This window comes from Nanorana parkeri, unplaced genomic scaffold, assembly GCF_000935625.1.
Source record: "Nanorana parkeri isolate BGI_ZX_2015 unplaced genomic scaffold, ASM93562v1 scaffold1991, whole genome shotgun sequence".
NCBI lineage: Eukaryota > Metazoa > Chordata > Amphibia > Anura > Dicroglossidae > Nanorana > Nanorana parkeri.
This window is the reverse complement of record NW_017308259.1, coordinates 159,757-173,987: the sequence shown is the minus strand read 5'-3', so window position 1 is coordinate 173,987 and position 14,231 is coordinate 159,757. Positions and strand designations below refer to the sequence as shown.

Genomic DNA, 14,231 nt, shown 5'->3' with positions numbered 1-14,231 from the left:
AGGAGTATTGTGACTCTGGCATAAGACCCTTAGGTCCCTTAGGGAGAACAGTGCAAGACCCCCCTCTACTGTTAGAGGATCATTCGCTGGCAAACCCCCAGAATCTCTGCCCTTGCCACCTTGATCCCCCATACTAAAAAGTGAGGTACTGTTTACAAGAGGTACTCGCAAACCGCTGCTGGAAAAAGGAAGGGTTAATACCATCTGTGACCAGGTCACTTTAAAGCAGCAGGGAGCCAGGAGTATGTACAGAAGATTGTGAAGGATAATTCATAGAGCGCCACTGAATATGGTATGTGCTTGTGCAGTGAGCCAGCGGGAAAAGACCCATGCAGGAGCGGTAGGGCTGAAAAGCCTGCGTAGCTGCAGTAGAGGGCAGCAAGAGTGCCAATTTCAAATATGGTGCAGCTCCACTTTCCACCACTGGCTGTGTAATGCCGGTGTTACAGCCAAAATCCGGCCATATGACCAATAGTGTCGCAGCCAAAGTCTGGCCATGCAACCAATGGTATCATGACAAGAACCTGGAAAGTTAACCCCTTAGTGGAAAATAAAAAAGCAAGTACCATAGGCTCTCTGCACAGAAGAGAAAAGCCCTGACTGACCGCAGCTGAGGATCTTGAGAGGCCCTGCAATTCCCACACAGGCAGTCTGAGGATGGAGAGGCAGGATCCATGAACCATGCCTCTTCAACTGGTCTTCCCCTCTCCAGTGGGAACGCTGCCTAAGGAGTCATTAGGGACCGAATTCTACCTGATGGTATTCCCACATCCCCTGCACCTGTAAAGCACTCTGCAGATGACTCACACATTGCACACTGCAGAGCCCATTGCCCAAGGACACATTACATGTCGGTCCGGCTTCTTACTCTGAGCAGGTTCGGGGTATGGCTCCCATAACAAAGCCAAGAGTCAGCTGATCTGGAAATCTGCAAAATTAGCCACTTCTGGCTCTACAGACACTTGCTACAAAATAATTTTGATAAAAAGAAGAGAGGATTTTGCTATCCTAGGATGGTCAGTCCTTAAAAATTTGAATTGTGAGAAGAGAGTTTTAGTGGTGAAAACGCATACCAGAGAGTACTGCATCCTTCGAGCAGCTGGACCTGGGAACCCTGTGATTGTGATGGGATGGCAAAATGTCCAGTGTACCACAACTTTGACAAATCTGATGAAATGCTACCTAATGGAGGGACCATTCCCCAGGGTCAATGTGCTGTCAACAAAGTCTGCCTACCAATTATCTACTATGGGTATTGGAACCGCTATGAGTCCAGGACTTGAAGTTACACCCAGCAGACGACGTATTCTATCTTTTACGCTGTGGCCAGACTTCATGTGCTGCTTTGATGTTCTAGTGCAGGTGCATTATCAGAATGGATCATCAGTGGGTCGCCTTTCAGTTTCTGGGTCCTATGCCCCTGTACAGTCAGGGAGCTGAGAACTTCTTCCCAACCTGAGATGCTGAGCATTCCCACAATCAGGCAAAAAGGAGTGACCCTGTTGCACCATCTCTGATTAAAGCCATCACAGCAGAGGCACCTTGGTAAAAGATTAATTTCCTTGTACAGGCAAAAAGGTGATCTGTCCAAGATTAAAAGTATGTCTTTCTACAGAGCTCTGGTGTGGGACTGAGCAACCAGGAATCATCTTGATGGATGAGGCCTTGAGCCACATGCATCTGGGTAGAAGGGACCTGTGGTGCATCTAGATGATCTGAACCTATAGCCTTAGCATTTTTTATTTTTCCTTGCTGACCTGATTTCTAGGATTTCAGGTCCACTCTAGGCATTGTTGGCACACGGGTAGTCTACTAGTCACTCAAAATTCCATAGAGGTTGCAAAGTGATCTTCAGACTGCGATTGCCGAGTGGACACCACCTTGATGATCAGACCACTGAGATAGTCCTTTGTTCCTAATTCTGCTAGGACTGGGGCTAGAAGGTTGATAAAAACACTGGCAGCTATGTACCCCACTACACCCATACCATTATGGACATACCTAAAACTTCACCATTTCCTCAACTCCCGAACGAACAGAAGCTCCTTTTCTCGCTGTTTAACTCCATTTGAGAAGCTATGCACTTCCTCCCAGAGGGTAACGCATGCAATATCAGCAATTTATTCCCTTTTGAACGACTCCTCTACCCTTCCACCGACACCCTCCACAAGGGCGTGGGAATGCGATTTGTCCACTACATTCTCAACACAGGACTGGTAACGCATGGATTCTTTGCTGCTGGGTGGCTCATTAAACATTTAGATTCAGGAGACTAACTACAAACTAAGTTTGCCCTGATACAAGACCCCAGTCCTACTCCATCGTATCTATCCAGACGCCCCTGATATATGTTGGCGATGCAATCAGGAGGTGGGGGCACACTCCTCCATATATGGTGGTCATGCTCATTGATTTCACCTTTTTGGACAGAGGTTCATGTCCTACTTAGAACCATAACTGGTGTTTTGTTAGAATTCTCCCCAGCCTGCCTCTTATATCATTTTGATGAAGCTCACCACATCTCTAAAAAATCCCTCCCAATTTATCTGCTGAACCCCCCGAAAACCTTGATTCCTAGACATTGGAAATCACCCCATCCACCGACAGTCCGGGAGTGGCTCTCTCGGGTGGATGCAATGTTGACCATGGAGGAACTTATCTTTTCCAGTAGGGATGACATGCCCAGATACCTAAAAACCAGTGGACAGTGTGGCATCCATTTAAGGACTCAGATGCGTACAACGCTCTTCAGCGGTGACTGTTTACTTCTCCTCCCTCTTCTGTGCTCTCACCCCTCCTCTCTACTGCTAACTACCTCTTCCTTCCCTCTACCTTGTCCCTCCCCCAATCTTTCCTTTTTCTTCCCTTTTTACACCTCTTTACCCTCTAGGTAGGTTGCCTTTCCTGATAACCGTGCAAGATCCCACAATGTATACTGCTCCTTGGGTAATGCCCTTCCTGTCCCCCTCCCCCATGTGTACAGGGGCCACGATAACTTTGCAGCACTACTGAGGCTTGATTGTCCCTTTATCCTGCCTATTTACTGTCTGTGAAGGTTCTCATTCATCCAGGCCATGGTATATCTGTAAAAAATAAGTCAAGGGAACTGCACTTGCTGTATTTTTCTTGAAGACGTTTCACTGGACATCCGACCAGCTTTCTCAATTCAGAATGACTTGTACAAAAAATTATCTGGGAATAAATATGGTGAATTTCACTCCAATCCACATAATCTGTTAGTCACAACCATGTGTTGATTGCATTTGCATAATTGGAGTATAGGAGGTGTTATTAACCTGCCCAGAGAGAGTTGTTAAAGCAGCATGGTATGTGTCAGACAATAGATGTCTCACCCCCCACCTCTATTCAAGCTTGGCTTCTCCATTTTTACATAAATGGCCTCTTTCACACCTCTTTTAAACCAGTCCTCCTCCCTGTCTAGGATGTGTACTTGACTGTCTTCAAAGGAGTGACCTTTTTCCTTTAGATATAGGTATACTGCCGAATCCTGACCAGAGGGATTTTCTCTTCTATGCTGTGCCATGCGTTGGTGTAGCTGCTATTTTGTTTCACCGACATACAATTCTGAGCACTCCTCACTGCACTGGACTGTGTACGCAGTCCAATACCACCAATGACACTCGAATACAGTATATCTTTCTACTCCACAACTCACCCCCTCAGTGTCCTTGCGTGTCACTAATCTACTACCTGACATGTCAGTCTGGATGTCACAACACTTCTTAAAACTTGAGTGGGGCAACTCAGAATAATAACGTGCTGCATTAGTGTGATCCTAGTTCATTTTATTACTTCATTGCTGTGCTGTATGTGTATAGGCCAATGCCTTTGCTGGCGCTCGTGCAGAACAAGTACCCACCAGCCCAAGTGACTCCGTTGGCGAACGAAGGGAAGGAGTCAGGTGACATCACGGACATTGACGTCACCTGACCCCTCCCCCTTCCCTTCGTTAGCCGTCACGGACATCGACGTCACCGGACTCCTCCCCCCTTCCCTTCGTTAGCCGACGGAGCCACTTGGGGAAGGAGTCCGGTGACGTCGATGTCCGTGACGTCACCGGATCTCCGACGGGACTCCCCAAAGCCGGCGCAGAGGTGAGTGTTTTCATTTTTGATCAAAATTATTTTAATCGATCAAAAAGTTTAACGATTAATCGTTAATTTCCGCAGCCCTAAAAAAAATACAAACTCGGAAGTTACCATTGCTGAAAACTGCATGCAAAAACTTGTTAATCAAGCAGAAGATCCAGAAGTTGCATACAAATCTCAGCTTTTATTATAAATGCCATACTTGGTCTACCCCTCCTAATTCCTGAGTTTCTCTACTGTTGGGGGGCATCAATTATCAATAGGGTAGCTCAGGAGACAAATAAGTGGGGCAAAGAGTTCACTGAGTAAAAATTCTGACAACATATTTTTTTCATCATATTCTCAGTTTAAATTGCAGAGGTTTGTGAGATATTTACTTTAAAAAAATAATGTCACTAAAGTGACAATGTCTCTGCAAAAGTCATCCCCATTATACTCACCTTGCCTGCACTCCCTTGCCCCTCCTTCCTCCTCCATAGCTGGCATAGAAATTGGCTTTGTCAGCAACATTGCTCTGTAGTTCATGTGACCTTGATTGGGCCCAGTGGTTGGCTGATAAACTTGGGCACCATCACAGAAAAGCAGTTCACATGCTCCTATAAACCTAGAAGTGCAAGGTATTCTCAACTGCTGTGGAGGAGGCAGTAGCAGCAAGGTAGAGCCAGTGTGGTGCATATATAGTATAAGAAGGGCAGGGAATTCCCTTTGCTGAAGCAGTGTCACTTTGGTGACCGTATCTCTCTAAAGTTAATTTCAAGCAAACCTCAGCAATTTAAACTGAGCATATGAGTTTAGCCATACAGGGCAAAATGACAGTGTCTGCTTAAAGGAGAACTATGGGGTCAGGGATTTTCCCCATAGTTCTCCTAAGGGTCACGGTAGAACACAAACTAGCGTGCTCCTGTGACTCAAAGCTCAGTATACAGCGAGCTACAGCGAGCGGTATAATGAGACGCCGCAGCCGGAACGGATCCCTACAATACTGTCTGGATCCGCCCAGCTGCGTGAGTGACAGCTGGCTCTGCCTATCTAGAGGCAGAGCCAGCTGTGTGAAAATTACTTGCCTCATAATTCTCCTTTAATGTTTGCAGTGCAACTTTCTACATTTTAGTGAATCAAGAAGGGTAACTCAGTAGCACAGGCAGTTATTAAAGACATTTTGATTAAAACGGTCCAATTTCTTGATCTTTCCTGTCCTGTAGAACATATGACAGTGGGAGAGAATGTAGCCGTTACTTATATATCCATGTAGTATATTGAAAAAAACTTTTTTGGTGTGTTGACATAACAAACTGTAGAATTCCTGACTTACCGCTTCATAACACCAGTCTTTAAGGACATCAAGATCACCTCTGATCATAGCCTAGAAAATAAGTAGGATCATTAAAATCTACTATTAAAAATACATATAGTCAATATATACCTTTAGAAAACTGCACTAAAGAAAATTTAGTAAATAACAATGCTGCAATAATTACACATTTTGTGATGCATAGATGCCGAGACTAAATTTAGCAGTGTCAGTTAACTTGACAATAACTCTAACAACTTTTTCTTCCTAAGTAATCTTTACATTTTTTTTAAAGTGTATGTAAACACTAAAGATCAACTTCTCTTATTTGTACTTTTTGGTCTGTTACCAATAAAAGATTTTTGTTTTATGTCCTGATCAAATCATTTTATTGTTATTTTTATCTTTTTTTTATATATCAGTTTTATTAACATTATCGAAAATTACAAAACAAAACACACAAAAATCTTCCCCAAAAAAATAAAAAAATATAGAAAACAACAAAATGAGACACTAAACCATCACTAAACCATCCAAAGGGTAAAAGGATTATGGGGCTCTGGAGTGTCAATAGCCAGAGACTTTCTCATGCACAATCAGGACATACAAATATACAGTATAACAGGTAGCCTAATAAGCGTTGTAACAATAAGAGGCCCAACAACAACCTATTCCACAGGGTGCTAAGTCCGCAGACCGCGAATCTACTGTACTCCAACACAGGTGTCAGTCTCATCCCCTTAAAAACAACAATGAAAACATAGGTAGAAAAGAAAACAGGGAAGTTGGAGGGAAAGGAATAAAGTAAACAAAAAAAAAGGAAGTTGGAGGAGGGCCTGGAGAGTCAAGGGTCCCCGACACTTAGGATATCAAAAGAGGTGAGTTAAGAGATAGAAGTCTAATCAATCTCCCAATGTGTGGAACTGAGTGGTATCATGGAAAATGAACTAAACAGTCCAAGTAGCAGAGAATTGGGAATATCTATTATATAAATGAGCTGTCATCTCTTCTATATGCGTGAGACAACTTGCGTTATTCTACCCATATCAAAAAGGAGGGTGTTAGGTCTGATTTCCAGTGTTTCAGAATAACTGCCCTCGCTGCCATGAAGATAAAACAAAAGGGCCCCTTTTTAAAAGATGCTAAAGAGCCAGCTAACATGAAAAGAAGGACCACTTGAGGAGTCGTAGGACAAGAGGACTTTCGTCATCCTGTCATAAACATCAAAAACCATTACCCAAAATAGGGGAAATTTGAGGACAATGCCACCAAAGCATACCAACCCCTGTGTGACGAAGCCAACACAAATTGGAAGTACCTTGGAAGATCTTACTCTGTTAGGACGATAGTTCCATCTGGTAGGCATTTTAAAATTTCTCTCCCGGATCATGCTGGAGATGGTAAGTGTATGTGTTAGCACACTGGACGTGGTCGTTACATCTTCCGTAAAAGTGCAACCAAGCTCCCTTTCCTAATCTGACAGATATGTTGGAAAGATAGGGTAGATATGAGAAATCAACATTTTGTAGAGTGTGGAGACTGTGTGCACAGGTCCGGAGGACTGCAGGCACAAATCTTCAAAAACGAGTGTGGACCTTATGAGGGTCAGCTCAGCGAAGCATGGAAGTTAAAAATACAGCAGCCAAATGCCTGCAGGCCTTGACAAACTTGACATCTGAGAAGGGAAAGGTAACATACCTGAAGAAGCAAAGGATGGTTTCATAGTTGACCAGAGAAGTAATGCAGTCTTAGAAAGGCCAGGCGGACAATCTGGGTTTCCTAGAACCGGTGTCATGGGACCTTCATATGAGAAGGTGTCATAAGATTTAATAAGATTATCCTACACCTGGAGTAAGGAAGGAACACAAAAAGGGAAGGATAGTGTCTGGGGTCAGTGGGAGGGCCTGACCCATGGTAAAGAAGTCAGTGGGAGTGGTGATATAAGTTTGGTGTGGATGTTGAGATCTAAATTAAGTATTAAGATTGGTCTGTCATTTGCAGAATTGGGAGGTCCTTATTTTCTTTGGGAATGACTGTAATGAAAGTTTCCTGTAATTGTTTCAGAAAAATGACACGACTTGGAAATAGCATTATATGTCATCTATAGTATGGGTTCAAAGAGTCTTGGAGAGATGAATAGGAAATGAAGGTAAACCTGTCTAGGCCTGGGTTATTGCTTGCTAGTAGTGACTTAATGACCTTAATAATCTCCGCTGAGGTAATGGGTTGAGATAGGGAAGTAATCGTCTCATCAGAGAGTTTCAGAAGGCCCGTAGAGGAAACATAGTGATGTAAAGACGTTAGATAATCCGGGACTATGGAGGGAATGTTGCATAACTGAATGTTGTATAAACCCGCAGCAATGTGCTCTGAAGTATGGACGCATCCCTGAGACAGGCAATGGATCTTTGAGATATAAGTACAAGCTTGTTTACATTGAATAGATCTTGCATGAAGCTTCTCACTTTTATTAACAAATTCATGATGTGCCCAGAGAGTAAGATTGGTCAAGAAGTCGCAACAAGTCAGCCCTTTTGGTCGTTAGAATCTCATAGGTCCAGGGGTCAGGACGATGTTTATGAGCACGCTCGAGTTCATAGATATCAGACAGATGGGTGTTTTTTTATGTCAATTGGCGAGTTCCATGTTTAATTAAATGTCACCACAGAACGTGGCAAGCTGCCAAACCGGAAGCAAGGAGGGAGGAGCGAGGAGAGACACACGCAACGGAAGCCGGGTGCCAGGAGTGCCATCGCGGACTGGATTGGAGAGCAGGCGATCGGATTGGAGCAGTGACCGGGACCCGGACTGCAGAGTGGTGACCTGGGCTGCAGGAGCCTGTGTGGGTGAACAGTGCTGCGAGAGGGGAGCGAGTGGTCAGCAGGTGGGAGAGAGCTGTGTTGAGTGGTCTGAGTGTGTGGTGAGATCAGTGCCACAAGAACAGAGGAAGCAATTGTACAGGGTGAGTGAGGTAATCGTTGCTGCAAGCTGTGGCGTGAAACTGCGAGTGGAGTGGTGAGAGGGGTGAACTGAGGGTTAGTAATTGCTTGGCATTCTGTGGTTAAAAAAAAATTATATACTGCTGGGATTTAAGTGCATTATTTGCTGGGCATTAGTTGTATTATCTGCTGGGCAATAAGTGTATTATCTGCGGGGCATTCATTGTATTTTTGGCTGAGCATTAAGTGTATTATCTGCGGGGCATTAATTGTATTATCGGCTGGGCATTTTTTTTATTATCTGCAGGGCATTAATTGTTTTATCTGCTTGGAATGAAGTGTATTACCTGCTAAGAATAAAGTGTATTACCTGCTGGGAATTAAGTGTATTATCTGATGGGCATTAAGGGAAATAATGACTGGGCATTAAGTGTAATAATTGCTGGGCATTAAGTGTATTAACTGTATTAGAGTAATAACTGCTGGGCATTAGGTGTATTAACTACTAGGTATTAAGTGTATTAACTGTCGGGGGTCAAGGGAAATAACTGCAGGGCAGTAATGTAATAACTCCTGGGCATTGGTATAATAACTCCTGGGTACTAGTGTAATAACCGCGTCAGTACATCTGGGACTAAAATAAATAACCAGTAAAAAAAAAACAACTTGGGATGTAAGTGTATTATTTGCTGGGAATTAAGTGTATGTTTTGCTGGGATGTAAGTGTATTATTTGCTGGGAATTAAGTGTATGTTTTGATGGGATTTAAGTGTATTATTTGCTGGGAATTAAGTGTATTGTTTACTGGGCATAAATTGTTATCTGCGGGGTATTGATTATTATCGGCTGGGCACTAAGGGGGCAACTCTGGGGAATTAATTACTATCGGCTGGGGCATTAAGTGTATTATTTAAATGTCATTAATTATTAATTATTATCGGCTGGGCATCAAGTGTATTACCTGAGGGGCATTCATTATTATTGGATGGGCATCAAGTGTATTACCTGAGGGGCAATAATTATTAATTATCAGCTGGGCATCAAGTGTATTTTCTGCAGGGCACTAATTGTATTATCGGGTGGGCATTAAGTGAATTATCGGCGGGGCATTAATATTATTACTTGTATAAGCTGGGCATTAAGTGCATTATTTGCGGGATAATGAATTATTATAGTCTGGGCATTAAGTGTATATCGGCTGGGCATTAAGGGAAATAGCGACTGGGCATTAAGTGTATTACCATATCAAAGTAATAACTGATAGTACTAATAGTGTATTAACTACTAGGTAAGAAGGGTAATAACTGCTGGGCGTCAAGGGAAATAAGTGTAATAACTCCTGGGTACTGGGCTGACTTCTCAGTCGGTTACCGGCTCTTTAGCAGAGATGGGCTGCATCTTAATGGGGAAGATGCAGCACTTTTGGGGGAGAAAATTATTAAAAGACTGGAGGAGCTTTAAAACTAGATAATGGGAGGGAGGGAATAAAAATGGATATAATAAATATAGAGCAAGTAACTATAGGGGCGATTAATATTGAGGGCTGTAATACAAAGGGTGATAGAGGGCTCACTACAGTCAATCCAGCCAATCTAGTAAATCAAATCCATCCACTCAATCTATTAAGTAATGTATCAAGTAATGTATCAAGGCCTAATAAAAAAAAAGTAGTTGGGCACCAGAAATGTGTAATAATGTAATTTAAACTAGCACCAAACTTAAATGTATGTACACCAATGCTAGAAGTTTAGCAAACAAATTAGAGGAGCTTGAAGTTATGCTACTCAAGGAGGACTTCGATATAGTGGGAATAACAGAAACTTGGCTAGACAGCTCACATGACTGGGCAACTACTGTACAAGGGTACAACCTGTTCAGAAGGGACAGGATTGGTAGAAGGGGTGGAGGGGTATGCCTATATGTAAAAAACAATCTAACTGTGCACATACGAGATGACATCAATACAGAGGGTTGCGATGGTGTTGAGTCTTTGTGGCTGGAACTGGACAAGACTGATGCTAGTCATAAACTAATGTCAGGGAACTACGAGTGCTGCTCCTTACCGGGGTCGCCAGTGGCGGGGCAGTGCACGGGGTCTTCTTCTCCCTGGCAGGACTCCTGGCGCAGGGGTCGCTGGTGCGCATGCGGGAAATGGACGGCGCGTGTTGCATAAGCTGCGCACGTGTAGTGCGCCTGTGCCCACTTAGCGTCTTCAGGTGTTAGCCAGGCTGGGGGAGGTTCCCAGCACACACCATCCGCCCCTTCGGCTCTGCTGTTGGCTCCTGGATAGGGAAGCTCCATGGTCGTCTCAACAACCAGGGGGTGGTCCTGAGTTTCCTTGGGTATTTAAATTAAGTCAGAGCCTTGGCTTATTGCTGAGTTATTCTACCTCTATGGTGTGATCGCCCAGCCTCCTGTGTGTGAACCTGCTACTTCCTGAACCGTTGCCTGACCTCCTGATTATCGACCCTTTTGGCCTGTCTTTCCGTTCCTGAACCTCGCTGCCTGCCTCGACCCGGATTGAACTTGACCACGCTTTTTGGATTTCCCTCTGGTACCTCGCTTCTGGACTTTTCATATCGTCCTTGCCAAGGGGTTCAACTTTCGGCCCAGCCGTATACTCCTGACAACTAATTGTGGGTGTGTGTTATAAACTCCCAAACATAGGAGATGAAGAGGAAGCTCAACTATATTCCCAATTAGAATAAGTTGGGAAGCAGGGAAATGTTATAATGGGCGACTTCAATTATCTGGAGATTGATTGGTCAAATGGAACCTCTCACTCTATAAGGGGCTGGCCGTTTTCTGAGCCTGTTACGGGACAATTTCTTGGATCAGATGGTTGATGTCCCAACCAGGAAGAAGGCAATACTAGACTTAATAATCTCTAATAATGCGGACCTTGTTGGGGACATAGCGATTAGGAATTCATTGGGTAATAGTGATCACAGGGTGATTACTTTTAATGTTGGGTACAGAAAAGAGAAGTGTGTTGGTCTGACAAGAACACTAAACTTCAGAAAGGCAAACTTTGTTAAGCTGCGTCACCTAGCATGCAACACTAATTGGGACACATATTTCTAACACTGAACACTGACCAGAAGTTGGATTGTTTTAATAACACATTACACAATGCTATTGCAAAATGCATACTACTGGGAAACAAAAATAAAAGATCAAGAATAAAGCCTGCATGGTTACATAAAACGGTAAAACAATACATCAAAGAAAAGAAGATAGCATTTATAAAATATAAGATGGAGGGGACTGCATTGGCATTCCAGAACTACAAGGAATGCAACAAGAGATGTAAACATGAAATCCGGGCGGCTAAAATAGATTATGAAAAGCATATCACCACAGTCAGTAAAAAGAACCCCCAAAAATTCTTCTAGTATATAAACAGTAAAAGGGTAAGAAAGAGCAGGTCGGCCCAATAAAAGACGAAAACGGGAGATTAGTCACAAACGACAGGGAGAAGGCTGAGGTGTTGAATTCATTTTATACAGTGAGAGTGACGGGTTTAATGGGGATAAGAATAAGAATGTGAGTTGCTCAGTGCGTAAAATACCACAGTGGTTGACAGTAGCCGGGGTTCAACAAAGATTTGATAAACTTAATGCAAATAAATCATTAGGACCACATAACTTGCACCTAAAAGGTACTTAAAGAATTCAGCCAGGTTATAGCGAGACTATTATTCCTCATTTTGAAGGACTCCATAATGAATGGCATGGTACCAAGTGACTGGCGGAAGGCTACAGTAGTGCCAATATTCAAAAAAGGGTCAAGATGTCAACCTGGGAACTACAGACCAGTCAGTTTAACATCAATAGTATGCAGGGGATGATAAAGGACTATTTAGTGGATTTTGTTTGTGACAATGGTATTATAAGTGATAATCAGCATGGATTTAGGAAGGGCCGTTCGTGTCAGACCAACCTACTAACATTCTACGAAGAGGTGAGTAGAGATCTGGATGGAGGGAAGCCGGTGGATGTAGTATATCTGGATTTTCCCAAAGCTTTTGACACGGTACCACATAAACGCTTAGTAGACAAGCTGAGCTCTATGGGCATAGATGACATGGTGTGTACATGGATATAGAACTGGCTATAGGAACGTGTCCAGAGAATATTGCTAAATGGCTCTTTTTCAGATTGGTCTATGGTTGAGAGTGGCGTGCCTCAGGGTTCTGTGCTAGGCCCAATACGGTTTAACCTGTTTATTAACGATATCGGGGAAGGTGTTAATAGCCATGTTTCTGTGTTTGCAGATGATTCTAAAATTGGTAGGGTAATAGACACGGACTTAGACACTATAGCATTGCAGAGGGATCTGAATAAAATAGGGGAGTGGGCAACTACATGGCAGATGAGGTTTAATTTTGAAAAATGTAAAGTAATGCATTTTGGGGTCAAAAACAGGCAAGAGGAATACATATTAATGGGTACTCCACTAGGGAAGTCAGAAATGGAAAAAGATTTGGGGGTCATAGTAGACCACAGATTGAACAATAGTCCTGGGTGTTAGTATAATAGTTCCTGGGTATTAGTGTAATAGTTCCTGGGTATTAGAATAATAGTTAGAGTCCCAAAGGTTCTACATACTATGTACCCTGCGGTACCAGAGACATGTTGGCGATGTGAGGGAGAGGTTGGTTCTCTACTGCACATCTTTTGGGAATGCCCGGGAGTGGCTACCTTCTGGTCCCAGATTGCCACCCTAGCACAGAAGATCACAGGTGTGTCCCTTCCACTTACCCCTGCAGCGTATCTCCTCCACCTGACACCGCTTTCGCGGAAAGCATATTAGCGATCCCTTCTGATTCACCTGCTGAATGCGGCGCGGGCATGTATCCCGTCACTGTGGAGGCAGACCCGCCCACCAACAGTGGAGATGTGGGTGAGGAGAGTGGAGGAGATCAGGCTGATGGAGGACCTGACCTCAACAATTCGTAAGACCCAGCACAAATTTGTGGCGACTTGGGCAGCATGGTACGTGTTCAGAGGCTCCTCTGAGTTTCCCCAGGTTAGCCAGGTGTAAATATCGGCGGTGGTGACCGCAGGAAGGAGGCTCCAGTGGTCCAGGACTTGGGTGTTGTCTTCCCCTTCCCTGAATGTCTTGTCTTTTGTGATATGTGTCTATTTCTACTTTCTGCAGTGTAGTTCCTTTCCCTTTGCCCTTCTTGGGTGATCAGGGAACTATCCGCGCCGGTTGCGGGATAGCATCCCTGGTAGAGTTGGTTTGTTTGTTTGTAGTGTATATACGTGAATCTTATGTTAGAAAAACGGAAAAGTCGTGGGAGCACTTGTGCAGGCCCGATAGTATTGTTGTATAAATGTTTAGTATGGGGGTTAGGCCGGGCGCAACTACTCTGTATGTACCATCCCGAAGATGAGTGCAATTGTATGCTGATGCCTGGCCATAAAGGCCCGTTTGTTTTGATCGTTGGCTCTTTATGAGTGCTCTTATGTTTGTGCAAATAAAAGAATTTAAAAAAAAAAGAATAATAGTTCCTGGGTATTAGTGTAATAACTCCCCAGCATTAGTATAATAGTTCCTGGGCATTAGTATAATAGTTCATGGGTATTAGTGTAATAACTCCTGGGTATTAGAATAATAGTTCCTGGGTATTAGTATAAAAACCACTTGAGTACATCTAGGCCTAAGATAAATAAATAACCGATCAAATATATATTTTTTTTAAATGTCTTCCATGAGTGGTTATGCTACCCGGTGCACATTGTGCGCAATGTATGCGTTTCTTGAACAGGCGTTCGATGGTGAATATCCCCCAAACCCGTGACTATACATACTACTCCCCGATGCATCTCACCTACTCACGTATTGACTATCTATTCGTAAGGCATTCTGACTTTTCCCTGGTAC

At 43.5% G+C, this 14,231-nt stretch overlaps 1 protein-coding gene across 1 annotated transcript in view; it reads right to left on the bottom strand.

Moving 5' to 3' along the window:
* Nucleotides 1-14,231, bottom strand: part of LOC108800320 (mitochondrial import inner membrane translocase subunit TIM44-like) — a 207,288-nt gene that overhangs the window by 43,851 nt on the left and 149,206 nt on the right. The window contains exon 7 of the mRNA XM_018572296.1: nt 5,422-5,472. Coding sequence (XP_018427798.1) covers nt 5,422-5,472 — 51 coding nt within the window. The remainder of the gene's footprint in view (nt 1-5,421; nt 5,473-14,231) is intronic.